We start from the raw sequence: 27,416 nt of genomic DNA, 5'->3' as shown, positions 1-27,416 counted from the left end.
GTTCGACAGAGAAAAAAGGAGAAACTCTATCCTGGTGAAAGTGGTTGTGGTCTATGCTGATAGAATTACCTTAAACCAAGGATAAGAAATTGTAAATCAATTTATATATGGCCAGAGGGCGCCGATGCTCAATCCAGATACCAATACTTAATTTGCTCCTCTGACCGGCTGAATTTTACTCATTGAAATCTGTTGACAGGATTTTGAGACAGTCTGCTAACAGACAGATAAAGAAACAGACAAATCAAACTGACAAGGGACCCAAAACCGTGAGCTACTGGGCAGAGATAATGAGAAAGAAGGAATCGACTGACACGAATGGAAACGATTAAAAAGGCATCAGACAGAAAAAGAAAGATAGACGGTGAAATGATGCAGCGCTGGATATGAAACAATAAAGAGGTCAGAGAGAGAAAGTAGACGGGGAAAGAAATGAATAGAAGAACAAAGAACAAGAGACGGAATGGACTGGATGCTTTCCAGAGGAGGAAGGAAGGTCCAACCATAAAAGATGAGGTGGACGAAATATTCAGTGCAAAGAAAAGAGAGTCGTGAGATAAAGAATACAATACAGGAGGGTCAGTATGTCAGAGACAGAGGAATGATAGTGGGAAACAAAAAGACTAAGGACAGAGGTGGAGGACAGGGAGACAAAAGAGACGAACATGTGGACTGATGAAGACAGGTGGACACAACTCTACCGCTCGGTGTTCTTTTCTGTCTTTAACAAACAGCTAATGATGGAAGACGCTCATCACCGGACTCCACACCTGCAACAACACACAGTCATCCTCCTCCACCCATACACTGCTGTCTCCCACCGAACTGTAGGTAGTCCCGTTGTATTGTGGGTAATGTAGGCGCCAGGTTTGGACCAGGAAGAAGAATGTGTGGAATAAAAAAGACGATATCTGCCTCTCTTCGGTTCTTCTTCCAGATAAACCAGGACCTGGATGACTGAGAAGCCTCACAGATTTACTGTTTCAGATTTTTGCTTTCCTTTTTCCAACCATTCCAGGCAGCCATTGTTTTCCATCCAGCTCTGTTTACCGTGAGAATCCATTAGCAGACTTTTGAAGTGCGCTTGAGTTGTGGAGTCCATCTCAGTGAATGACGTCTGCATACGTCTGCAGTGTATTAGCTCTTAACTGTAATGCACCTTTGACAAGAACACCATTATAGTTACTCTACAGACAGGATTTTGAACCTAATGAGTTCTTGGAAAAGTAGAAAAAATGCATTCATATCTCTAAAACAGCAGCATGGTTCGACATGGTCTGCAGGATGATGAACTGTGACATAAAGAATATGAGATCTTTGGTAAACGGATTAAAACAAAACAACTAATTTGCAGCAGCCTTTTAGAATTGAATTTTCTATCATTTCCTGTTGGAATAAACAGTGAAGTAGAAGCTTGGGCATCGTTTAGGCTCAAAACAGAAACCTATGAATCACAGCACGCTTTTTCATGCGACACCGCCGAGCGTGGCCTTGGCGTCCCGCTCGAGAGGAAATTCAAAGTACATGCGGCGATGAGGCCAATCTCGTTGAGTGCTCATGTGAAGTTCAGCTCTTCAAACCTTCAACAGCCGCTGTGTGTTCTCAGCTGCCGCCTCTCAGGACAGCCAGCGTTGTTTCAAGGGCTTTTATTTTTCCCCAAGGACACAGGATGGTGGTGGGAGGTGTCTGGAAACGATTTATTCCGGTGATCATTTCCATCTGAGCACTTCTGCTAACAGCCGCTGACGACCCGTTCAGTGATTGAAGACAAAAACGACTAAATCAGACCTGAAGTATTTTCCATAATCAGGTCTTTTGTATTCTGCACTAATGTTGGTGTTTCTGCACAGCACCGCAAATCAAACAGTGGAAGAGTCTGTTGTCCTTATTTATTGGTCAAATTAAGACGTTCTTCTTTAGGGGGCGCTTGTTCTTTTTAATCAAATGTATTTTTCTGATTTGAAACACAATGAGAAAAACATTTATACGAATAAAAGATACAAAATAAATAAATAAAACAAAGAGAAAGAGAAAAATAATCACACCTGAGTTGATTCGTCTTTTCTCCCAAAAACCTTAAATCTCCTGAGAAAACAGATGTTGAAGAGTTTAAAGCCCAGCGCTGGTGAAAGGAAGGCTGCGGGTTCAAATCCCTGAGCATGCTGGAAACACAAGCCGCTCCACCAGGCCGCTGGTATCTCAGTGTCCGTAAAGGTTCGGGTGGACGGGGAGCCGGCTAATGCCGAGAACCAGGAGGACAGAGGATGGAGCCTGGAGTCGGCGTGTAATTGGTCTCCTGCAGCGAGAGAGAGAGTCAGACATTCCTGGCTTGAATACAGATGTGAATGAGGCCGTGGGACTCCTGCAGAGAGGAGACTCATTCAGCCGCCCGGGTCAGGCAACATCCATCCTCTGAGGAGGAAAATTGAGATGGGGATGTGATTTCTGAACCTTTTTGGCTCAGAAATGGCAAGAATGCTGGAAAAGTGTCCACCTGCCTCTCTCCCCATTTCCACGGTAACCAGCCGTCACTCAGTCCAGTTCTGAACATGTTGTCATTTTGCCTCCAACATGTATGTGTCTTTGCCTTTTTTACAAATTAGAGAAGTATTTATATTAATTAGTATCAGACAATAACTGCCCCCCCCCCCCAGTGCTCGACCAATGCATGGGACACCAGACATGATGTCATGATGTCATAGATGAAGAGGCATCACACATTCAATTAGAATCAGGCGCAGATGGATGTTGGGTGCACAAACCGCAGGACTTTGACACCAGATACCGGGGTGTGGATCCTGAATCCTGGATGTGGTTCGGTTTAGACCAGAAAGGACTCTGGTTGAGGTTAGGGACAGACTCCTGTTGCAGCTGAAGCTGCTTTGCCAACAGGCTGAATGTCAGCGCCTCGGCGACCCATTTAACTTCGGAGTCAAACCAATTATTTTTAAAATTAGACAGAAACAACCTTTTGGCCTCTGCAGGCCGTGTGTGTACAGGTGTGTGTCTGCAGGTGTGTGTGTGTGCTGTACATGTTTTGTGTGTGTTCAGTACACGAACATGGCTCTGAGCTCTGTGCTGAGACATAGTTTACTATCTCTACTAGAGTCGACCTTTGACCCGTCTGTGCAGAATGTATCCATGTGTCAAATCAAACCAGGTGAGTGTGTGTGAATATTCATCACTGTGTGTGTCCATATGGTCTCGGTGTGTACGTGTCTCTGCATGCAAAGAGCTGCCTTGTAACCTCTGTGTGTGTGTGTGTGTGTGTGTGTGTGTGTGTGTGTGTGTGTGTGTTAGTACATGCTGTCCTCTCTGGGTTTTCTTTAAATCACCTCATCAGTCAGTTCTGAGGGTCTCTAACTGCAGCAGGCAGCTGAGGGTCACGTTCACCTCCAAAATCATGAACATCATGACGACACACACACACACACACACACACACACACACACACACACACACACACACACACACACTTCCACAGCCTCCCCAGCCCCTGTCAGACGAGCTCGTCTCATGGCAGTTTAACATGTGGGTCTCACGTCTGAATGAGCGCGCTGGTCACTTTCATGTAAAAGTCATGACGGCAGTCAAACTGTCAGACTTTTAACATGTCGTTGTCACTTTAAACACGACACAAGTGTGAACTGAAGGCCGTCACGTGACGGCTGCTAAAGCACATGACGGCCTGAAGCGCGGCCTTCTGAGATCACTCTGACCAGTTTAGTAAAGCTCCATTTAGAGAATCAGAGTCATCAGTTTGATAAAGTCTGTGAAAGAGCCCATTTGAAGTTGTATCAGTATGAAAAGTTGGTCCCCCTCGAGGTGCAACCCCATTTCTAATCACGCCTAAAGCTCTGATCGGCCCAGTTGTCTTTCTACCTGGGAACCAGCTGTCAACGAGCACAACAGCAGCACAACAGCAGACATATTGTCCCAGAAGAAGAGGGGAGGTGACCTGCAGGCTGCAGGTCAGGTCAGATTCTTGGATCTGATATCTTTACCTTCTTTGTCGGCCTGTTCACGACTACTTTTCAAGGTGATCCCTTTGCTTACATGTGCAAACAGAATACGTGAATATTCTGGATGTAAACCTTCTCATATCAAAGCCAGTGATATTTAAGGCATGCAGCATGAAGCAGTTGGAGTCAGGGTTTGGAGGTCTGGAGGCTGGAGGGGCGTCTCCATGCCTCGGGCTGTGATTTTGGCCCAGAGAAGGACCCTCCTGCTCCGTGACTCAATAAACCTTCTGTCAGTTACTTTCATTGAAATGAATGGGGCATCATTTTGCGGGGAGATCCATATATGTATTAAGAGAGATGGACTTCACAACAACCAGAAAATTCAGATTTTCCTGACATATGAATTTGAAGGGTTGGATCTGAAAAGTCCCGCATTAGATCTGTGCCACACACGAGGTTCTGCGTTGTGTCTGTTTCAGCAGTTGCTGTAAACACAGCCTTGGTGTGGTGTTTGTCCAGATGCAGGCTGGCGTGGCCTTGCCTCTAACCCGAGCTGGGAGCGCCTGTGCTGGGGGACACGGCTGACAGGAGCCTGGAGCTGCTGGATGGCTGCTGGTGGATGTGAAGTCTGTGTTTACGCTGATGGTTACAGACGTCACTTTTCTTTGTTTGTTTGTTTGTTTTCTTTTCTTCACCATCCTTCTTCTCCAGCTCTCTCTGACCTTGCCTTTTGTTTTATTTCTTTAAGACCGTTTTGCCGTGCATGGGTTTAAAAGTTGGATTCTAAAGAGGCCCTCGAGGAGGAGGGCAAAACGTCCAGAGTGTGCTCGCTGCTTCTTCATCCTCTGGATGCAGCTTTCATTATTGTTTTTCCTCCTTAACTTGAGGGCCTTTATGTGATCCAGCTCCAGTGTTTTCACTCAGCAGGTTGGTAGTGAGCGTACCTATAGGTAGTTTCTGCTAATGTTGGGTGGGATCCTGACGTAGCTGCCATGTGAAGAGGGATGGATTCGAACAGAAAACATGCTCAGACAAAGCAAACATCTTCACGGTGACCGCGGCTGCTGTATGAAGAGCTCCTATTTTCAGATGTTTATGTGTGAAAACCTTTAAAAACAGCTTTGGATGTGCTGAAAAAACACTGGTTGTTGTTTGCCTGTTGTGCATGAGGTCGCTGTTGTTTGTGTCATTTTTAGAGCATTTCTTCAGCACATCCGAAGCTATTTTAGGTTTTCATGAGGTTTTCTGTGTCTGAGCATATTTTTCTGTTTAAATCCAGACGTTTACATGGCAGCTCTCATCAGAGTGGAAAACCAGCCCGTATCCTGTGACGTGGTGCGGGATTACTTTGTGAACAGAGAGCTTGAGTGGCTCAGGAATAGGCTCCAGGAATAGGCCTGTTACGTATGTGTGTTTGTATTTTCCACCTTGTGTTGTGAGTACGCTCTAAGAATACATACAGGACTACAGGAAGGTTTGATCGAGGGGGGCGAGATTGTCCAAAACCCTCAGCGTCTAAATTTAAGCCGGTCCCGTCTCTTGTTCTGTTGGAGGGATGAAAAGGAGCAGAAACCCGTGGGACTGAGGAGCGAGGGAGCAGAGGATTGGAGGGCCGTCTGACACGTTGCCCTGGTTTGCCTTCAGACTTTCAGCCTGCAGGGATTACAGCGGGGAAGGAAGACATTTCTGCTCTATAGGCAGTGTGGTTCTGCTCGGCTGGGGCTGACTTCCATCACTGACAGACTGGGTGTCCCTCAAATCTATATTACATGGTGACGCTGGAGGAACTCAAGGAGAAAAGAAACATATAAACCCAGCAGTGTGTGTAGCTGTGCAAAGAAGCCTCAGCCTTCAAGCCTGTTTTAAGCTGTGAAGACGTCTGCGGTGCTGCTGGTTATCAGGTGTTTATCCCGAGACGTTCATGCCGTATAGATGGAGACAACATGTTGAATCTCAACCTCTGAAACACCACCTTTCTCACAGAAATGATTTTCTTCAGGGCTTTTTGGTTTGTCAACCTGCCATCTGTAGTGAGAGACGGGAAGTTGTAACCCGACTCACTTATTTAAATCAGCTGTACGCCCAGGAGCTCTTCGTGTCTGTTTCTTTCTCCGTCTTTGAATCCCTTTTTCTCTCTATTTTGCTCACTTGCACTTTGGAGTTCAAGTTTTATTTGTCCCGGTGGGCAGCTGGTCGAGCAGCAGCTATTAAAAGCCGCCTTGCGTGAAACTAGTGAAAACTGCTATAGCTTAGCACTGGTCGCGTGCCCGACAGCTGTGAGCATCTTCGCAATTATAATTCATGTCTGGATGCACTTCTTCAAACTGTTACAATGAGCTTTACATGGTTTGAAAAAAAGGACACGAGATGGAAACACAGCAGCTGATAAAAATATGAAGATCTAGCAAGTTTAAAAATAAGTTTTCAGTCGTGACGCTGACTTAGAATCCGAGTTAATTATTCATATTTCACTTGTTCACTTGTTTGAAAGTTGAGGGTTACTTTTACAGCTGTGGAAACTGAAAGCATGTGAATGCAACTTAGCTGTCAATCAAGACAATGATATGATATATGATGCTAATGCTTCGGTCAGACGTGTCCACACGCTCTGAAATGACAAAGAAAGTGCTGCTTGGATCTTTCTTCATCCTTTTATCCGTCGATACAAACATTCAGCCTCCTCTTGTGATAACTAACTTAACTAATTAACTCATTCAAAACTAAAGTAAACTAAAACCTCAGCTGGACTTTGTGTTTAGTGCTAATTAGCAAACGTGCAGCATGCTCACTCGGCTGTTTTGTTTCTTACCTGTTTACTTGACATATTACTTAAAAATATAAAGCAGCCATTAATGTAGTTTATTAATTCAGTGTAACTACAAAGCTACATATTGTTGAACTAATGATTTTTGGGTGAATCCATTCCACAATTTGAAATGTAAAGAAAGCGTGTGGATCATCATCATCTACAGCGGCGGTTTTCAGGCCCGAGCGTCTGCAGCCTACACTTACTACTCCGCCCTCTCTGCTGTTGAAGGTTTTCATGGCTGCCTCTCTGTCATCCTGCCTCTAACTCCACCTTTCTGTATCTCTGTTTCCATCACCACACACAGTCCACTGAGACGCCACATTCTCCTCCTCTGGAAGAGAATTTCCACTATCTCTCCATCAAAGTGAATCCCTCTGATGGCTTTGTGTTCGCTGATAGCAGCTCCCCTAATCTGGTTCCCTCTCCGTCTGGCTGGCTTCACCAGCTTTACCTTGGACAGCGTCTGATTTCTCCACAGCTGCTTCTGAAAGACGAGGCAGAGACGAAATTTCTCAACGGTTTGAGTTTATTTTGAAGAGGACAGTTTTCTTGATTCACGAGACGGTGGAATGAACAAAAGCTCCAGATATTATTTTTCTTTCTCTCTCTTTCTATTGTCTCAGTAAAACACTATGAAAAAAAACATCAAACACCATCACACACACACACACGATAGATGCTGAATGAGTCGGTGTTTAATTCAGCGTGAATCTGATCCACCAACCAACACTTATTGTAGTGAGAAATCTTCTCATAATCATAGACTGTATATACAGTCTGTGGTCTGCTACTACATGGATATGTAGGACTCTAGTTGTAGTAGTAGTAGTAGTAGTAGTGTAGTAGTGACCCTGCAAGATCCCCAGTCTTTGCAAACTCTAATCGTCTTTAGATGTGGGAGGGTGTCAGACTGGTGGAGTTTTTTATGACCAGTCCTACAAATGGAAATATTCCACACATTGTGTACATCATACACACTTCCCTGTGTTTCCATGGATAAAGTTATGTGGGTTTGAACGACAACACAGTCGTAAAAGTCAAAGGTACGGAAGCCCTGAGAGGCAAGTGGGAAAAATGATTCTGCAGATTCATCTTCTAAGTCTGATCTGCGTTGTTTTCTCTCCTGCGTTTATGACTTCAGGTGAAAACAAAGTCTTTGCCAGGATAATCTGTTTATTCTTCCTACCTTCCCCACTTTCTTCTTCCATTTCCTTTATTTTTTGTGTTTGCTTGTGTTTCACTTTGTTATCTTTCTCTCCTTTTTTTTCCTGCTAAACTCTCTAAATCTCACATTAAGAAACACGCACACACTCGGTGGCCTGCTGAGTGTCCCGGTGTCATTAGCGAAGTTAGCAGGACGCTAATCATTGCTTTTGTTTACCCATCAGCCAGATGGCTGCTGCACCGCTGACTGGCAATCACACACAATGACAAACTCTCTCTCTCTCTCTCTCTCTCGCTCTGACACTTTCCTGTCGTAGTGTTCAGTTCAAAGATGACAGAATCAGGCTGGTTCGTGGTTCAACTCCCTGAACAAACCCTGAACCATGTGTGACCTTTAAGTCAAGGTGGGGTCATGTTCGTCTTTCATTTTCTATTATGATTAATGCCAAAATGTTTTATTTAATCTTATAAAGCTTTTTGTCCCATTCCATGTTCTGATTTTAACATAATACTCGTGGATAATTTGCTGTGTCGAGTTATGAAGCAGTGGTTCAGCAGTTTAACAGCTTCAGGCCTCTAAAAGGGATTGAAATTAAACAGGAAGTCTTGCTTGAAGTGCTCACATCTCATAGACGTATATAACCTTTGCTGAGCGGTTGTGAGTTATAAAGTAATAATAAATGGCGTGGTAATATGTTCTCTAGGTTCTGTAATCCAACATTATCCACAGATCAGAATCAGAATCAGGAAGTAGACCTTTAGTTTGTCAGTTTTGTTGCCGACAGTCTGGTTAACCAACAACCACCTGAACCAGGTTTTCAAATTGACAGATATCCTCTGATTTCCCCTGAAACTTCACCAACTCCTCAGTGCTGTCGTCTGAAATAACAGCTGTCAAAGCTTCCTGACCGCTGGGAGCGCTGCCTCCTTCAAGCTGTCGTCTGTTTTTATTGGATTTCGGCTTCATCCGGCCTCTTTTCCTCCTCAGCGTCCAGCAGCCCATCAGCAGTCTGCAGGAGCAGCCTCCTGCTCTCCTTTTCTTCTTCTGCACCTCCTCCCTCCGTTTTCAATTTGCAGTCACTCTCACTTCACTGATTTCAATCTCGCAGACATCCGTTCTGTGTCCGTCTGCAGTGTGAAAAACATGTAAAATGCAGGTGTGAATCTGTAATAACCTCACGCTGGGCTCTGCATGTCATTAAACAAATTAGGCTCATATAGTCTCACCTTGAGTCTCCTCGCAGCCATGCCGTGCTTCAGTGGTATGTATGTTACATGCTTGACATGCATGGAAGAGATTTGTCAGCAGTACGCTGAGGTGGTTTTCTGCTCTGGTGGCATACTGTAATTATCTGCTCAGGCCTGGAAAGTCGAGGAAAAGTCTGGAATTCTTATTCAGTTCTTACACTTTATGATCACGGCAATTAATCAGGGATGGAGGGTTTTGTCAGTACATGAAAAGGAAAGTATGTGGACACCAGAACAAAACCACATCCTCCTCTCCTCCACAGTCTTTGCACCAGATGTTGAACCTGCTGCATCCAACAGCATCAGCGATGTCGGTGATCTGGTCTGGCTCGCACTCGCTTGTTGGTTGGGGTTGAGGTCAGGGAGTTTCTGCACGGGGGCATCGTCAACACTGTCCTCCCCCGCAGAGTTTTCTTCTTCTCTCCCATGTCTCCGACTTCCTGCTCCCTGTGTGTTTTTGTCTTTAGGTGGGATTATTTTCATCCCCTGCACGTGTTTTCTTCTTTGTTCATTTCAACAACCAGCACATGTTTTTCAGCCTAATTTCAGCGGCCTGAGAACTCATTTACTTTGGTCTTTTCATGTGGGATAAAGCACGCTTCATTCAGGACGCTGCTGCTGTTTGAGGGTCTGCGGGTTGAATGGAGGCTTATTTTCAAAAGCCCACCTTGCCATTCATCCCTCGGCTCCCTCATGTTCATCCTTTCAGAGCGGACAAGGTCATCTGCCCCATCACTTTGTCTTGTAGTCCATGTTTGTTTGTGTTCTTGTACAGTTTATAAGCTGGGAGACAAAGTAAAGGAAAAAGCAGTGCTCCTAGCCAAGTCTGGAGGGATGAACACCATTCCTGGTGGAGAGTGTCGTCTCACACGTCCAGTATCTCCCTCACCTGTTCAACTGGGTTGAGATCAGGTGTCTGTACAGGCCGCAGTGTTTTATTCACATCACTCACATCCCAACTCACCAAACCATTCAGAGAGCCCTGGTGCAGGGACGCATCTGCATCTTCGAACCTTTCCCGCTGTTTGAATCACCACCAGAATGATACAACACAGTAATAGTGATGTACGATCATCGTCTCTCTGCAGTCAGCCCTGATGGAGGATTAATGAAGGTCACGGAGTTCACTGTGAGGATGGATGAATAGAAGGATGGAGGCATGGAGGGTGGAGTAATGTTGTACGGCGATTAACTTTGATTCAAAAACATGTTCTGAAAGACCGATCACATGTAAACTCTCCTCTGCTCACCAGTGACCTCCATGGTGATCTGAATGTTAAACACATTAATAATTTGCTAGTGCTTTATATATTAGTTTTAATGCAGTAATAAGAACAACAGGTTGTGTAAAATCCTCTTACTGACTGGAAAACGGTTCATCTGGACCAAAATCCATTTATTGACGGCTAATAATTAAGACAGAACTGCAGACATGATGGATTATTACAAGAAAAGAAAAGATTTTATGAGAAAAGCTGAAAAGCTAACACACACACACACACACACACACACACACACACACACACACCTGCAGGCTCTTGAGCAGTGTGTCACAGAGTGATGTGTGTTGACATCTGGAGCAGGAACTTTGCATTTAAAATATCTGTCAAACACACGATAGATTAATTGACGTTCTCTGCTGCACCCAGCCCACACACACACACACACACACACACACACACACACACACACACACGTATGTACACACACTAATTGATGTATATTGACACACACAGACACAAACATGTTTTTGAACCAGTTTTCCTCCTCCAGCAGCAGCAGTGAATAGTACACCATGAAGAGTTTCTAAAACACACACACACACACACACACACACACACACTTTTTTCATCCCAAACAGGTAATAGTGTCATTTTTCACAGTGGAGCCGGCGTCCCCGGCCCACACGGCCCTCATTAATCTCCCTAATGGAGAAGTAAGTGATCGGAAATACAGGCTTTAATCACGTTTCCTCCGCTTCCTGGTTCAGGGCTGCAGGCTTTCAGCGCAGCACTCTGAGCTTCTTTTGTTTTTCTGGTTTGGTCTTTTTACGCCTCGCGGTTGATTTTGATTGGCAGGCCGGTCGATGTGCAGGAAGTCGCAGGAAATGGCAGAAAATTAAGTCTTGGCATTAAACACACTCCATATCTTTGATTTCCATTGAACTGTAGCCTGTTTCTGCAGCGTTTAGCCTCAGTGATGTTCATTAGATTTAGCTGCTGCTGTTGTTTCTGTGTTTTTACTGTTCACTTCGTCGGTCAGCTGCTGCGTTTTGTCCACATGAAGATGAATATCTGTCACTTTAATTTGACCGGAAGTGAAATAAATGACTCGCTGGTTATCAGCAGTGGTCAGTCAGTCAGTCCTCCTTCAGTCGTAAATAAACGGTTGAGTCTGAATAGAAGAGAAAGAGCCTTTTTATCTCCCAGTGGCCTTTCGGTGCCTGATTTGGCTGAGTTGACATGATCCTACATCACACCCTGTATCCCGATGAGCTCTGGCTGCTGAGAGTGAACTCACTGCTCTTTGACCACCAGCAGGACAAATCCTGATCCACCATCTCCATCACAGCGTACTGGGATCAGTAGGATGAGCTTGTGTTAGACCGTTGTGTGTAATGTTGAATATCAATGAGCATGCTTAATGGCTACGGTAGACTTAGGCTTGCTGGGTAAACCCAAAACAGACATTCCCATCTGGTTAAAAACTATTTCCTCAAATGTACGATATCTGAAGATATGTTGCAGTATATAGTTACTACGTACAGTATACAGTATATATTAAATCCTCTTAGAACTTATAGAAACAAAGATGGCCCCTTAAACTCCAGAACTTGCCTGAGAATCGTCACATTTTTACGTTTCCTTCAGTATCACAGTAATCCAGTGGCAGCTGTCTGCACATCCACAGCTACACTGCAAACAGGAGCTGCTAACAGCTGATTCGGCGTACTTTGAATGTTTGCTATTCACCAAAGCATTACGTGAACTGTAGTTCCAAACCTTGGAGTCTGATTATGTCAACATCCATTAATATTCACTGTCAATATTAGTTTGATAGTGCTTGGATCTTATAATCCTGGAGTACTGACACTCTCCTCTGTTAATTCATGCATATATTTTCCTGTGTTGAAAATCATGAGACACACAGACAACAAAATCAAGACAATTTTAAATATCAGGACACTTTTTTTCCACATAAACATGTATAATACTAACGTAGATGTGAAACCAGAGAAAATGTATTCTCACATTTTTAACTGCACTGCAGCTTGATGTTCATCTGTGTTGTGGCATGTTAACACAGAAAACCCAGAGACTCATTCTCTGTTTTTTTCCCGGCCCCTCTTTATCCTCATTATCTCTTTCATGTCACACACACACTCACACAAACACACTCACACACACACACACAGGGGAACGCAGCCACTCAGATGGTGTCAAGTTGTACCAGAGCAGCCATTTTGGCTCTGCTGGGGGAATCAATGGCCCATTCTGTCTCTGGCCATATTGTGACTGTGAGCTAATCAGCCACCCAGGCCCCATAACGGAGGCACACACACACACACACACACACACACACACACACACACACACACATCCTTCCAAAAGGAACAATGCAGGGCCAGGAGAGAGACGCACCTCAGGATTAAAGCAAAGAAAGGAGAAGGAGCATAAAGGCGTCAGCAGATTGTACAAGGCAGAGCTGCCCCGAAATGAAACCAGTCAAACATGGTGCTGCATACAAATGAACATGGAGTCCTTGCAGTTGTATCGCAGATCTCCTAGCAACCATGTCCAGCGCAGCAGTGGAGGTCCACTGGAGGATTGGCAATGTTGGAACGGAGCTGCATCTCTGTAGTCGAAGCCTCACGTTCTCAATCAGAGTGAACGGCACCGAGGCTGAGAGACAAAATGGAGGCTCAGGTAGCGTCTGCGCTGTCTTTGTCTCTCAGTGGCTGAGAGTAAAGGAGCAGCTCGCATTTTACTGTCCCACTTAATTCAACAGCTGTGTGTTTGTATGCCTGTCACACAGTCATGTATTGAATCCTGCCTCAGGCATCTGAAAATGCAAACAGGTCTCAGTGCAAACATGCAGGCCACACACACACAGTCAACTGTGCACTTCTGTACTTGTGAGGACCCTGATTCTAACCTTGACTGTAAAACCAGGTCTACACACTCAAACAGCTGTTTGTAGAAGTGAGGGACAGACAAACATGTCCTCATTTAACGGAAATGTTCCAACATTTCCTTCGTGCTCTCCAACATGTCCTCACTTCACATAATCATCCTCACTTTTAAAAAATGTCCTCAAGCTTCAATAATACCCCGAAAAATTGGTCCTCATGAGGATAGACGTGACCAGTAGCACACGCAAATGATGTAACAAAGCTGTGAAGGCCAGGATGTTGTGTTGAGTGTTGAGCACGTATGTGTCTTTCATGGACATTTTCCCCATGAGGCCTTGGGAGCAAATGGCTCTTCAGTGTAAATGTGCAAGGTCCTCTTAAAAATCCATCAACGCTCTTTGGAGGCCATTCTGTACTTTGTTTGCTCCAGAGAATTTCCATGTTTGACCTACATGGACATACAAACGTTTTCCAGTTATTCTTCTCTCAATCCACTTTAAATTCTACACAGATCAACAGATACTTTTCTTTCTAAATGCACCTTCAGTTTATTTGAAGCAATGACTCACATCTAATATTAATAGATTATAGACATCTTTCACCTTCTAATGCCTCTTTGCAGTTTTCCTCCCCCTCTTCATGTACATTTATCAAATACTGCACGTATATGCAGTTTGAGATACTTTCACTTTACCCCTCCACAACATTTATCTGACAGATAGCTGCTGTTACTATTTGTCCCTCTCACTTTTCAGAATCCCAGTTTTGCAGTTTTATAGGTACAATTTGAGTGAAATGCTGAAATCTCAACAGTCTCATGTTTGTCCTTCTGTCACGACGCAGAGAGAGAAGCTCTGAGATGATAAAACATGCAGATGTTGTTTTTGTTGTTACGGTGCACTCACAGCCATGAGGTTCACCGGCACAGCTTGAACTGGGACACAAATCACAGCTAAGACAGCAGAGAACAGGTCTTGGTCCTGATTTTAGGTGAATGAAAGGAGTAATGTTTTCTGTACTTGTTAGTAGAAACATGCTGTTGGTGTGAGTATTTGTACATTGTGGTATTGCTGCTTTTCCAGCTCTAACGACTTCTCGTCCCGCTGCAGTCTCTTGTCCTCCGAGCTAATATATACCAGCACGGTTTATTTTCTCTGTATCTCCTTCCTCTCCCTCCCAGCCTTCAACAGGTATCTTTTAAAAAAGATCAAAACTTCTGATCCAGCACATAAATGCCACCCACTCGGTGTCCCCCTCATCCTCCTCCTCATCCTCCTCTGTCTCTGTCTGTCCCTGCGTCGACCCATCTGCATATTATAATTGAGGTCGAAAGCGTTCTCTGTCTGCATAAGTCTGTATATATTTGCTCTGGCGTGGCGACCCTCGTGTCGTGGTCATTATGCACCGCACTCCCTCACTCTGTATGCAAACTAGATGACAGCTGGACCTCGGACGCCCGCCAGCCAATTGAAAGCAAGTTTTGGTGGCGAGGCCGGGCTTCACCGAGGCTTGTGGAGACAGATCAATAACTACAATGATCCCTGCCATGTCTGTCTGAGATGTTTGGTAATGACCCTCGCTTCTGCCGCTTCTATCTATCTCACACCAACCCGCCGCCGCCGCCGCCACGCTGCTATGAATAAATCGAGCCTGATGAATGCCAAAGTGGTTTTAAGGTTGTGATTGGACTCAGAGGAGTAGCTCTGCTGCTTGTTGGACGTTTTGGATTCAAGAGGAGCTACTATGAGTCTCACTCGTCCATTTTAATGCAGCCACAAGTTAGTTTACTTTGTTAATGTTTTAAATTCAGTGGTCACAGAGGACACTGGCTGCAAGTGTGGAAAGAAGTTTTGTTGGCAGTATCGTGCTGTACATTTTGTTTTATTCTGACTTCACTTGAGCTGGGAACGCTTGGCTGCTTGTCACAGAGACGTTTAACTGTTTAGGTTCTGCAGAATCTCTCACGTCAACATGGATGTTTTCCTGTGAGTTTTGTTGAAATGATTATTTGTGCCTTATAGAGAGGTAGTTGTTGTGTGCACGTCCGATCCTCTATTCACTGGGGACCTTCAGTGTGCACGGGGGCATTGTCACGTTGAAACAGGAAATGGCCGAACACAGCTGTTTGTCTCCCAGCAGACAGAAGAGTGTCGAAGACAAACGTAGCTGCTCATCACGTTCATTAACTGCACTGCACAGAGTCACAGGACTGGAAATGTCCTTCAGTCCAAACCGCTATTTTCACAGTAATTAACCTTGTACATGCTGTCAGGCAGCCACCCACTCAGGCTAACAACCACCACCGTTTGACTCTAGTGTTCATCCATCTCTCAAGCTACAGCGCGTCACAAATTAACCAGGTGACGGAGGTGAACTGGAGAAAAGTGTGAAGGTCTGAAGGGCAAAAAAGATGTGTAAAAATTCTGAACTTCTTAGTTAGTTTCTTTTCAGCTCAATTAAAACTTTGTCTGGCACATGCCAATTAAATGTGTTTATTTGAGAGGAAAACTTTTCATATAGAGACTGAAGGTCTAAAAACAAGAGTTATTATCTTCCAGACATTTTTCTTTTGTAATTAGGTTTTACATTTTACAGTTATGGTTGCAGAGACGTCCCTGACTTCCTACAAGTCCCAGAATGCCTTGCAACATCCCTCACCGCGCCGTTTACATGTAAGTGGGGTGAGTAATAGCGTCACTGTAGGGAGTTTTTCCAGCAGGGAAACAGATTGGAGAGTGATGCCGTGGTGCCAGTTGGTGCCCAGTTACTGAAACATTTTCTGTCCCCAGACTCTACTGGAGCTGCTGGAACTGTCGGGATGAGATGCCATTTACTCCACATTTGGCCTGTTACTCCCACAAACACACCCAGACTGGTACATGACACCAAAAGTGCATCAGCAGGATGTGTTTTAGGTCCAAAACTAATTTGTCTTACCTTTTTCTGTTTTTATAAGAAACATAAAGATTCAACCAACTTTATTAAGTAAACGTTCGCAGTTTGTGTTCTGGAAGATGGTGATTTATAACCAAAAGGGAAATCTGCTGTCGCCTTCACCAACTGGCAACCTGTTTATTCTTATCCCTCCTTATAGAAAAAACACAGTGTGCCTCTCACACACTCATGAAAGTATTACTTCCTGCTATGAGATTCTATATATTTTCCCAGAAAACATGATAATGAGAATGAGTGAGAAAATAAGCTAGCTGTGTGTGTGTGTGTGTGTGTGTGTGTGTGTGTGTGTGTGTGTGTGTGTGTTTAACGAACGTGTGTTGTTTCAGTTTTATTAGATTTTACTGGACTAATATACATTCATGCAATGAAAGGAATGGATCATGAACATTATGCTGAGTTTATAAGCAGGGAGTTTCAGAATAAAAGCCACTGTTTTATTTGACCTCTGTATTGGCCGCAGAGTCTCCGTGGGAATAACTTCCATTTTGAATCCATACTGGTTCAGCAGCGCATGATTCAGGTCCAGTACCAGCTTTCAGTGCCAAAGTCTTTTATTTGGCAGGGTGGAGGGTTACGTGATGGATAGCTGACTGGAGTTTGCGTCCCATCTCAGGCAGTTAAAGTGACCCAAGCCAAGCTAGCACCTCCGTGCAGCTGTGATGATCATTGTAGATGAAACAATGACAGCTTAACATGCTGGTGCTTTATTTAGTTTGGAGTGTCCTTCACGTACCTCTAGCAACCTCTGGCCTTACACAACGCTTTGGTTTAGAAACCAGGCAGTTGATTGATTTGATAACAATCTTGTGAAATGACAGATATTTCTGTCAATATTTCAATAATTGCAGGACTGAGCAATGGCTTCACACAGCTCCCGGTTTCCCTCCCCCTCTCTCATGCTTCCTCAGACGAGGTAATGAACTGCCATCGCCCTCTCCAGACCTTATTACCATGCAGCGAGACACCTTTACCTGCTCTTTAAAATGGGACACTTCAGTCCCTCTTCAATCTCTATCTCCGTCCTCTGTCGCTCGCTCGCTCCGTCCCTCTTTGTGAACAGTTATAATGGGATGGAGGGATGAGTGACAGCCGCAGACAATAAAGCAGCAGAGAGAGAGAGAGGGTGGAGAGTCACCAGGGATGATCTGAGGCCCAGCTCACCCTGTCAGGAAGTACATGAGACAAACTGACCATCACAATAAGGAAAGAAAATAATAGCATTTTCAGATAAGCTACAATCATCCTCTATATGTCTCTGTACACATCAGCTCTTAGCCCTGATGGATGTCAGAGAGAACCCCAACATGTCAGTCACTCTGACGCTCGCTCAAAAACTTCATTACAGGGAGAAAGTTGAAAGTCAGAACTGAGGAGGGAAGGCAATTTTCTAAGTGACTTATCAGGAGAGGAAAATCAATGTCAGGCGGGTGTAAAGTAACAAAACCTCGGCTTACTCTCACACTTGCTGGGGATTCCAGTAAAATCAATACAACCAAGCCTCCAGGAACAGAAGGCGGGCTGGGAGGCGATTCTGCAGGCCGCAGTCAGAATTGCAGGTCACATGACTCCCGCCGGCCCATGAGGACTTTTTGCAGAATGATGAATGCGTCAAACACTGATGTGACTCTCTTGTTTCACAGTGGTTTGTGCTGACGGACCTCATCACCGTTTAACACAACTTTATCTGTAAAAATCCACCTAACATTAACACCAGGAGCCCACACATTAGAAACATTTAGAGGAAATGGTTTTACTAAGTTAGAATAACTACAGTCCAATTATAACATATTATTTATTTACCCAAAGCCCGGGTCAGGGTTAGGGTCCCGACTTCTTCTCAGCAGCTTTAAAGTGAATGAGAAGCACTCCACTGAGTTAGCGTTGCAGACTCATGATGGACAGTTTAAAACAAAAAGGATCAAACTTGATGCAGCAGAACTAGCAGGACTCTTGTGTATTCTTGTCAAACCTGGCGCCTACATTACCCACAATGCAACTCACCCCCAGACAGTTTGGTGGGAGATTGGCGTGCGTTGTGCTGGTAGCCCCTAATGTATCCTGCAGGCAGAGATGAGGAGGTCAGCACCGACTCACATGACATTTATCAGACTTCACACTGCTCCCTCTTTACACCACCTCTCCACATAAGCTGTAGTACCTCCAACACCCGTTAACACTGTGATGTGGAACACTGACGGAGTTCCCGTTTAAGGCGAGATGTAAAATATACTTCACAGCGATGAGTGTGACATTTAACAACAGCTGATTTGAAGAAATCCTTTTCACTACAGGTGACAGACTGCAAAGGATCAGAAGGCAGCAGCCCTGATGTTACGACAACATGTGGACTGAAGAAGGAAGCGGGAGACACAGTGTGAAGGGGAGTCATGAGTGGAGGCAGATGTACAGTTACAGAAGTGTGTGTCATTACATGCCTGTGTGCACATCCAGTCTATCTGCCCTACACTGGCTATCTGTGGTCCAAATATAGCGTGAGGGTTTGGTGTGATTACCACTCAGCCACACTGCTGCCAGCCTCCCGTCGCCTGGCGTCTTCTCTAATGAAGCCCTTCTCTGAAAGGTCACTGCAGTTGCCGGTTATAAAGAACCGTACGGCGGCCATCTTCCTCATATTTACGCCCCAGAAGTGCCACACAAAGGTGACATTAGGGAACAAGTTTTCTGCATGAAAAGTTTCAAAGACGAACAAAGTTGGATCTCAGATCTCAGAGCTGTTAGTAATCAGCTGCCCCCACAATTCAAAAATAAAGCTGTCAGAGTTTCACACATGAGGCTAAATACAGACAAGCTGAATGTATTTTCTCAAAACAGATTGACTTGAAGACGTGCTCCTGAGTCATAGGAGCATCATTAGCACTTTGTTGAGGAACATACGTGTGATTATTACAGTAAAGGCAGCGTAGGTGGAATATGTATCTGTTGTGTTTGGAATACTTTAAAAGCTAAAAGTTCAACAAGCCGTCTCATTTAAATTCATCAGACACCCGCGGTGGTTTCCCTCCTCTAACTACTGCAGAGGTGCCCCTGAGCAAGGCATTAACCCCCCAGTCCTCAGAGGCAGACTAACAGACTGGTTTTACTGGTCAGGGACCAGTTTGAAAGTGTAGAGCTGAGTGACTGACTATGATTTTGGCATTTTTTAGCAGCTTAACTACAAATCACATATATCTTTAAATCTATTACTTAAGAAAACAGGAGGACGTTTGTTGGGGACTACTTTCAGCAGCGGATGAATCCACATGTGGAGCTCTAGTGAGTGTTTGTGCTGTAATCCAGGTGACACAGATGTGATTCCCACTACAACCAGCACCTGAACCAGTTCAACTCCAGGCTCCAGCCTCACTACGGAGATGCAGTTACTGTCAGTTATTTGCTTTATTTATTGTTACTGACTGCCTTTAAATGTGTTTGTCATGACTAGTCATGAATCTTTGAGTCGGTTCCTGACTGAACAGATTCACATTGAGCTCTGGGCTTCAGGTCCCTCACGTGACTCTTTTACCCTCCTGAGATCAGAGGAGCTGCTGCAGCAACTTGTTAGTTTTGCATCGATGTGAAAATGTAAAATTGTGTGAGGTTGAAAAGAAAATGCAAAACAAGCAGGTTCAACGAAAAATATCTCAACTTATGATTGTTGTATTTCACCTTTTCCAAGGTGAAGAATTGGATCTCACACCAAGGGACAAGCTTTTTGCACAGACACTAGATGGGCAGCTGGATCTGGACGTGAACAGTCGTTGCTCGTCTTCATTTGGACTTTAGAGGCTGTTCGCAGTGCAGACCTGCAGCAGCACTGCACTGACCGTAGTGACAGCAGGTTAGAAACAGTACGAGCAGAAGAGCTCAGACTGCGTGGAAGCTTTAAGGATGAGTCTGTTTGTTGCACAGAACATTGATTTAAAGTTCACTGTATCTGACAACAGTTTCACACCCTGTTTACACTCCATATAAACTCTCTGCTCTGGATTGCAAATTCCATCTTTCAATCTGTAATCCAACCACCACCAGAGAGACCTGTTTAGCCAACAGCAACTCCAGCAGATTAATACAACTGATCTCATCTTTCCTCTCACATCACACCGCGTCTTTCATTCCTCTCTGGCAGCTGCTGAACCATCAGGATTATCGGTTTTCTCTACAGTGATTTTCTGCAGAAATCCACCAGTCGTTTCTCTCCCAGGGGTGAAGGCTATGGGAGGTGTCGGAGTCATTCTTGTACTCGGCACAGTTCCAGCGAAGCAGAGGAGACGGGAGGCTGAAACAGCTACCGAGGCAGCGGTGAAGACCGGTCTCCATGCCTACATAGAAAGTGGTTAACAGGGTCTCAAAGTGAGTTTTGCAGGGGCTGTTGTATAAATATAAATAAAGCCAGCTGCAGATCCTCGGTCAGATCCGTGTCTTTGGACACAGTTTGTCTGTGTTGAGGCTTTGATTGCTGTCACTGCTGCTGTCTGACCTGTTGGCTGGACGCTGGCCGAGCCGACAAAGTGCTGACGGACGGATCCGTTCTGTAGCTGACGGCCTCTGCTGGCGTGCAGCTTAGCAGTGTTTGTACTTGTGGTTAAACTGCCCTTCGAGGTCTCGAGGAGTGCCTTTCTTCTGAGTTTATCATTTAGTTTCATTTTCCAGTTTGTTGATGGAGGATGAGAAGGAAGTAATGAACAAGAAATGTGTCCACACCGCAGTCAATATATTATCAGTTAAATATTCACTGTAATATCAGCATCATTATGTGCTGCAACAAATCATGATGACATGTGTCACATGTTTGAGAAAGTCTTGTTTGTCTGTCACACAAGACAAATGGGATATTTAGTGTTATTTTATCATTATTTCTTTTGTAATAAATCTAAAGTGATATCATGTGTTTATGTCACCACAGCCCCCCCCCACCCCCCCTCAGCTTCCTCATCAAAGCTGATGCTACAAGTCGTCTCCCTCCTTTCTTTCTTACATGCAGTTTACTGACGTTTGAAAACCGCGATGAAAGTCAGAACGAAGCGAGAGAAAACGTCCTGGAGGAACTTTAAGTTCAGAGGAGGGCCGCCCACATGCATCCAACATGCTATTATTACCACTCTAGCTACAAAATGAAGATGTTTATTCCTGTGAAAGGCTTCTGGAAAACTCTAGTGAGGATACTTGTTGTTTCCTCATCCAGCTGTTCAGTAAACTATTGATTAGGCAGACAGGGTGTTGATCTTTGTTTCATGTGGTGAAGAAATACAGTCACCAAGCATGTGTTGTTCTCTACATCTCTGATCATTTTGTCTTCTCCTGACCTTGAGACGCCCGTCTGTCTGGTAATCTTGTGCACGGTGAGCAGATGGGAGGTTCTTTCAAAGGTAATGTTGCACCGAGAGTCGACTCAGAAACAGGTCTGGTCGCTCTGCTTGGAAGAAATGATTGATTAATGCTTGAAAAAGCAAATAAACAATTGTCATGAAACACTCTCCTGTCAGACGGTGCATGAACCAAAATAGCAGGTGCGCTTGGAGACGCCAACACAGTCCTTTGCGCTGCCCTCAGTAGTTCCATGTTCATGACATCAGTTTCATTCACCGTTCTTCTTCTTCAACACGCCATCTTGACTTTTTGAACACCACCTTGCAGTCCCACAACATGAAACCTCCTCCATCTTGTCCCACGTGAACTGTTATCTTGTGAAGAGCTGCTTTTAGCACAGCTCTCGTGGGCCTTAACACTCAGAGATGATGAGGAGGCTCTTTTTCTCTGACAAAGCGAGCAGGACACGACGAGCGCTTGAAGTATCTTGACTCGTCCTGACAGGATCAACTTGACCTCCAGTCATTCTTGGAGTCTCAACGGCCCGGATGGAGGTCATCATGTTGCTGTTAACAGCAGCCCTCCCTGAAGTACTGTGCCACCCTGCAGCTCGGGGTTCTGGCTCTGTGCATCTGAATGTGTTAGTGAAACTGGAAAAAGCGTGGAGTGTAGATTCTTTGCGTCTCTCTATGTTCATGCATGTGTTGATGATGCTTGGTGGTGCTCTTCATTTCAACCTGAACAGGGTTTATTTTCTGTGTGTTCCTTATTGCAACACACGGATGTCTTCAGTTCTTTATCACTGACTAAACATGTTGTCTAATGGTCATTTCAACCAAAAGAAAAGGAACCAAACAATTGCAAATGTAAATGATCTTGTTGTTCTCAAGCTAAAATTGTTCTCTTCAGTCCGTCTCCTTCAGTTTGTCTCCGATGTTCTCTGGTATTTACTTCAAACTAAATATTGTCTCTGTTGTGCAGAGCTACCGATGTTCTTTGCTCTTCAGCTCTTCTTGAGAAAGATGTTCTCTGTTCTCCGCTCTGTCCTCTGAAGATGTTCTTTGCTCTTGTGATTCTAGTCGGTTCCAGATAGACACACATCTCAAGAAAGAAAACTATGGAGAGCAATAAGGAAGCAGAAGATGGGGGGAAACCCTCATATCAGAGCAACACTAAACTCGATGTTTTTGGACCATTTTTGGAGCCACGGGGGTGCACTCCCCAGCGAGCGTCATCCTCGTGGATTTGATCCCAGTCTGTTCCATTAACATGGTGTTAAAAGCAGCCTGTCCCTGGTGTGACGTCCCTGCTTGCTGCTGCTCCCACCGCCTGCTAATGCTTGTTGTCAGGACTGTTAAGCCCACAGAGAGGAAGGGGGGCGGTGGGGGGTGCAGTAAAGCATAATATAAACCAGCTAACTCCCTAATCCCCCTGTACTGGACCACTCACATCCCCTGAGCTCTGCTGCTGCTGCAGACGTGAAATACACTGAAGACTTTAGAAATATTTCACTTCACAGCTGCAGTGTGTTGGTTACTGAACGTACTCTTTACTATGACACAGAACATTTCTGGTACATTACAGAAAACATGTGTTAAGTGTTATTCATGGCTCATTTAAAGTTAAGGCTGCCATGTTCAATATTTCTCTTGTAGTCAACAAATCCCATGAAAAGACCAAAACCAGCGATGTGTTGGTCCTTGCCTCAGTCCTGTCTGACTTCCTGTCTGTGGCTCACAGCCCATCGGTTCCTCACAAATATATAGTTTCATGTTTCAAAAGGCTCAGTCATTCCCTCCAGCAGCTGCTCGCTGTAGTTTTTATCAAACCAACAGGAGGAAATTTGTACATTTGTTGGGGACTATTTTCAGCAGCGGATGAATCCACATGTGTTTGGGGCAGCAGGACGGTGTGTGAATGAAGGAGGATGGCAGCCAGCGCAACAGTGAGGACGAAGGACAAGCAGGATTTAATATTACGTTTCACTCGTGCTTCAGTTGGTGTTTGTAATCTGCAATGATGCAAATATTTAGTTTGAATTTCAAACAAAGGAATGCTGAGTCATACATTTAACTGAGGAAAACAGCTTCTTCTCCTTCTACATTTACGAATGGAAACTACACAAGTTAACAATGAATAACAGGAACTATGAATAGCGACGTCTGTACTTCGAAGCAGTTCATCGCTCAGTATTTAGTGAGTCAGTATTATTTAAGGTTGATGTGCTGCTGGGGGAGCATGACAAATATATATATATATATATATATATATATATATATATATATGTATACTGTCTCCTTTTTCTTAAAGGCTGCAGTGTCTAATTTTGTCAATGTTGTTATGAATATTTATTGTTGGCAGCATGTTGCCTTGTAGAAAAATAGCTCTTTTTATAGTCGCATATACAGCAACAGATTTGGTTTGAAGATATGTGTTGTGTTGTTGTTGTTTACCACTGCAGCATTTCTAGGTTTTCCAGATTCTCAGTCAAAACATTTTAACACAAGACAAGAAGACGATGTGATCAGTGTTGATGTGTCAGAGACGACGTGTCAAACTCAGCTTTCCTTTTTAATCCTGATGATCTTTGGCTACTAAGCAGCTTCTGCAGTTAGCCCTGTCGTGCCACTTGCACTCGCTGAGCAGTGTTGAACCTAAAAGACACTTGGAACAGCTTGTTTCTGAGATCAAGATGTTGTTGTGAAGTGACAGTTAAGGTATTTGTGTGATTTAAATGAGTGAAAAAGTGCTTATGTAAGTCGTTTGTTGTGGCAGTAGAGGGGTCAGTGGACTCGATGAGAACAACAAGCTTTTAAAAGTAGAAGTTTCAAAGTTTTGAATATAGCCGCCGTCTCTTTGTGTGACTTTCAAAGTCTGTTGATAGAAGGGGAGATTTCCACCACAGAAGGCTGGTGGCTCTGCGGTGCTCAGCTGACTGCAGGCTGTGTTGATGCAGTCGTTTTGATCTGTCCTGTTTTCTAGTGTTCACTTTTGTCCTCTTAACTGGTTTTGAGCGGATCTCAGTGTCCGGGTTCAAAGACTTCACCTGCAGTGCCCATTCAGACTCATGGTTGGACCGCGACCGGCCTCCAAACTACACTCACAAAATCCTGCCGGTGAATCCAGGTGTTAAACTGAGATTTAAGATGAGAACTTTCCCCCTTTGGACAGCAAAACTCGCGACGACAGTTCGGATCAGCAGCCGCTTTTGGATGTCGAGAGCTTCGCGTCACTCAGTGCTTCTGGCTGCTGAAACGCTGAGGATGTCTGCTGTAGTGACGTGTGTCTAGTCCCAGTTTGGCCTTTATTCCTCAGACAGATGAAGTGATCGAGAGGCCTGACCTGTCACGTCTCAGAGGAAACAGTAAAAAGGCTAACTGTCTCGAGTGGAGAGGACGCTGTGTTTACAGTCCCATCCCTCCTCCTCGGGCCTGACTGTGTGTCGTCTCTCTGCTCTCTCTCGCACAGAGCTTCTCACACATTTGTGTAGCTGTCAGTCATGCGAGTCAGCCTTCATCATCGTCATCCTCCCGCCCGTCCCCCGGGTCTGACTGCTGCAGCTTGAAGGGTCTCGGTCATGTTGTGACCTCGTGAGTGAGCGGCCACGCTGCAGCTGCAGCTTCACCGTTCAGCAAAACGTCCTGCGGCCTGAAGATGGTGACAGGAAGTCTGGTTTGGACATTCATGGTCCCCAAAGGATGATTCATAATATATTGTTATTGGTGAGAGAAACGTCCATCTGTCCTGAACAGAGGAGCACTCCTCACATGAGCAATATGTTGGACGTTGGGTTTTATATGCGGTAGGTCTGCAGGAGACGAGGAGGTCGATACGTTCTGCTGCTTCTTATATTGTTCTTTTCTTTTCAGTTGGCCCCGTCTTGTTTCTGTCTCCTGCTGCAACCGTCCTCTTCACCCACACTGATCATTAAAAGCAACAATATACATGTTTTTTACCTCGAGGGTTGACACGTAATTGTTAGATATAACCAATTTCTGTGTTCGCAGCAGCGGAAAATAAACCAGAATGAAATGTAGCTGCAAGACAGGCTGTGATTTAGACAAAGTACAGGAAGTCAGCGAGTGAAAGCCCACAACGTGGATTCAAATAATCAGTTGTTAACAACTGGGTTACATAAAATGAAGAGATGGAAGGCTGAACTATTAGGTCTGCCTGCTGTCTCAGGTGAGTCATGTTCAGGTCTGTGTGTGTGTGTGTGTGTGTGATAATACCTGCAGTTCATCTGGGCCCAGTAAAGGTTATGGTGACAGGTGTAATATCTCCAAATAGGAGATGTCATTTGAAGTGTGTTATGAGAGCAGGGCCTGAACTCCTTAACTATAGGTTAACCTGATCACTGACAGCCTCCGCTGCACACACACACACACACACACACGTATCCCTGCATGTAATAAGATTTCACCACTATTAGCGACATAATACATTCTCTATGTTTTGCTGTTTATTGTTTAGTGAAGAGCAACGACACTAAAACTGAGCTGAACTTGGAGAAAACTCGTTTTTACAGCCGAAGGTTAAACTGAGCCACAACATGTTTTTGCATTTAAAGGTTTGTGGAGGATGAAAATGGTTGTTGTATTGATATATACGTATGCACTCTCATCCAACTCGCAGCAAGGAAGTAAATAAGGGTATATTCCACAAGACCAAACTCTTTAAACACAAACACATTTAACTGCAGGAGTTTTACTTTTCAAAGACTATTATTTAATCGTGTTTTTAATAATTCATCATTAATCATATAAGTGTTTTTCAGGTGGTGTTTACATGAACTTGTGTTCTCCCTGTGGATAATAAAACATGAAAACTTTTCAGCTTGGTGCAGGGTGACCCACAGAACTTAAACACTTGGGAGCTCTGCGCTATCAGCTGCGGGATGCTGCATGTTATTAGGATTATCACACGGCGGCAGAGGACCAGGCGAGCTCCGGGCGCTTTGATAAGTGCAACACTCTCGCTCTGCTCGCCCTGAAAAGCTTTTGTTCGACATTTTGGCAGGACGACCCATCACGGAAACAGCAGAGGCTTAGTTGTTTTGGTGAGGTGAACTTTTCAAACCGACTCGCCGCGATCAGACGACGAGTGAGAACAAAGGCGGGCGGAGCAGCGGTGGTGTGTTGCAGCCGCTGCTCCGCCGTGATGGAGGCCACGCAGGAAGATCTCACCTGCAGCACCTGCAGCACCATGAAAAGCTGCGCTATGATCCGCTACTCAGTGTGTGATTAAATGATTAACCCGCTCTCTGTCTGTCCCTGTCTCTGTGTCTGCAGGCGGTGGAAACAAACCTGGCCTCCAAAGACAGTCACTGGGTGTTTGTGAACGAGGTAAGACAACATGTGAACCGTGTCCAACATGCAGCCCCTTGTCTTCTCCATCATGTGAGCTATTTGATATTATTTTACTAACGATATCTACCGTCATGTACCTGCACAGCCCCGTCCCTTCATTCACGCCCCCCATCATGTGTTCACTGAATGGATTTACACCATCACTTATATCAAAGCAGATATTGTTACAGAGGTTTTGGCAGCAAAACAAACTTGATTGTTATGGACTGGAAGTATTCAGCACGGTTAGGAACACACGAAGAAGATGCTGCCAGCATCAGTCCAGACTGTCATCCGTTCTGTCCAAGTATCTGCATCTTCTACCCACAATCCTTTGTGTTCTCTACTTGTTTTATGACCACTCTCTCTCCCACCTTCTGCCTTTTACAGAGTTCACATACCCTCACTCTTAAAATCAAACGATGCAGACTTAATGGTGGGGGCCGTGGTGACAAACTGAACTCGAGGTTGTAGCTCCTCCGGGAAGGTTT

The 27,416-nt window shown here is 44.7% G+C and overlaps 1 protein-coding gene across 1 annotated transcript in view; it reads left to right on the top strand.

Moving 5' to 3' along the window:
• LOC139303175 (glutamate receptor ionotropic, delta-1-like) overlaps window positions 1-27,416 on the top strand; it is a 362,737-nt gene that overhangs the window by 283,052 nt on the left and 52,269 nt on the right. The window contains exon 5 of the mRNA XM_070926903.1: window positions 26,869-26,922. Coding sequence (XP_070783004.1) covers window positions 26,869-26,922 — 54 coding nt within the window. The remainder of the gene's footprint in view (window positions 1-26,868; window positions 26,923-27,416) is intronic.

This window comes from Enoplosus armatus, chromosome 20 (genome assembly GCF_043641665.1).
Source record: "Enoplosus armatus isolate fEnoArm2 chromosome 20, fEnoArm2.hap1, whole genome shotgun sequence".
Taxonomy (NCBI): domain Eukaryota; kingdom Metazoa; phylum Chordata; class Actinopteri; order Centrarchiformes; family Enoplosidae; genus Enoplosus; species Enoplosus armatus.
This window is presented reverse-complemented; position numbering and strand designations above follow the sequence as displayed.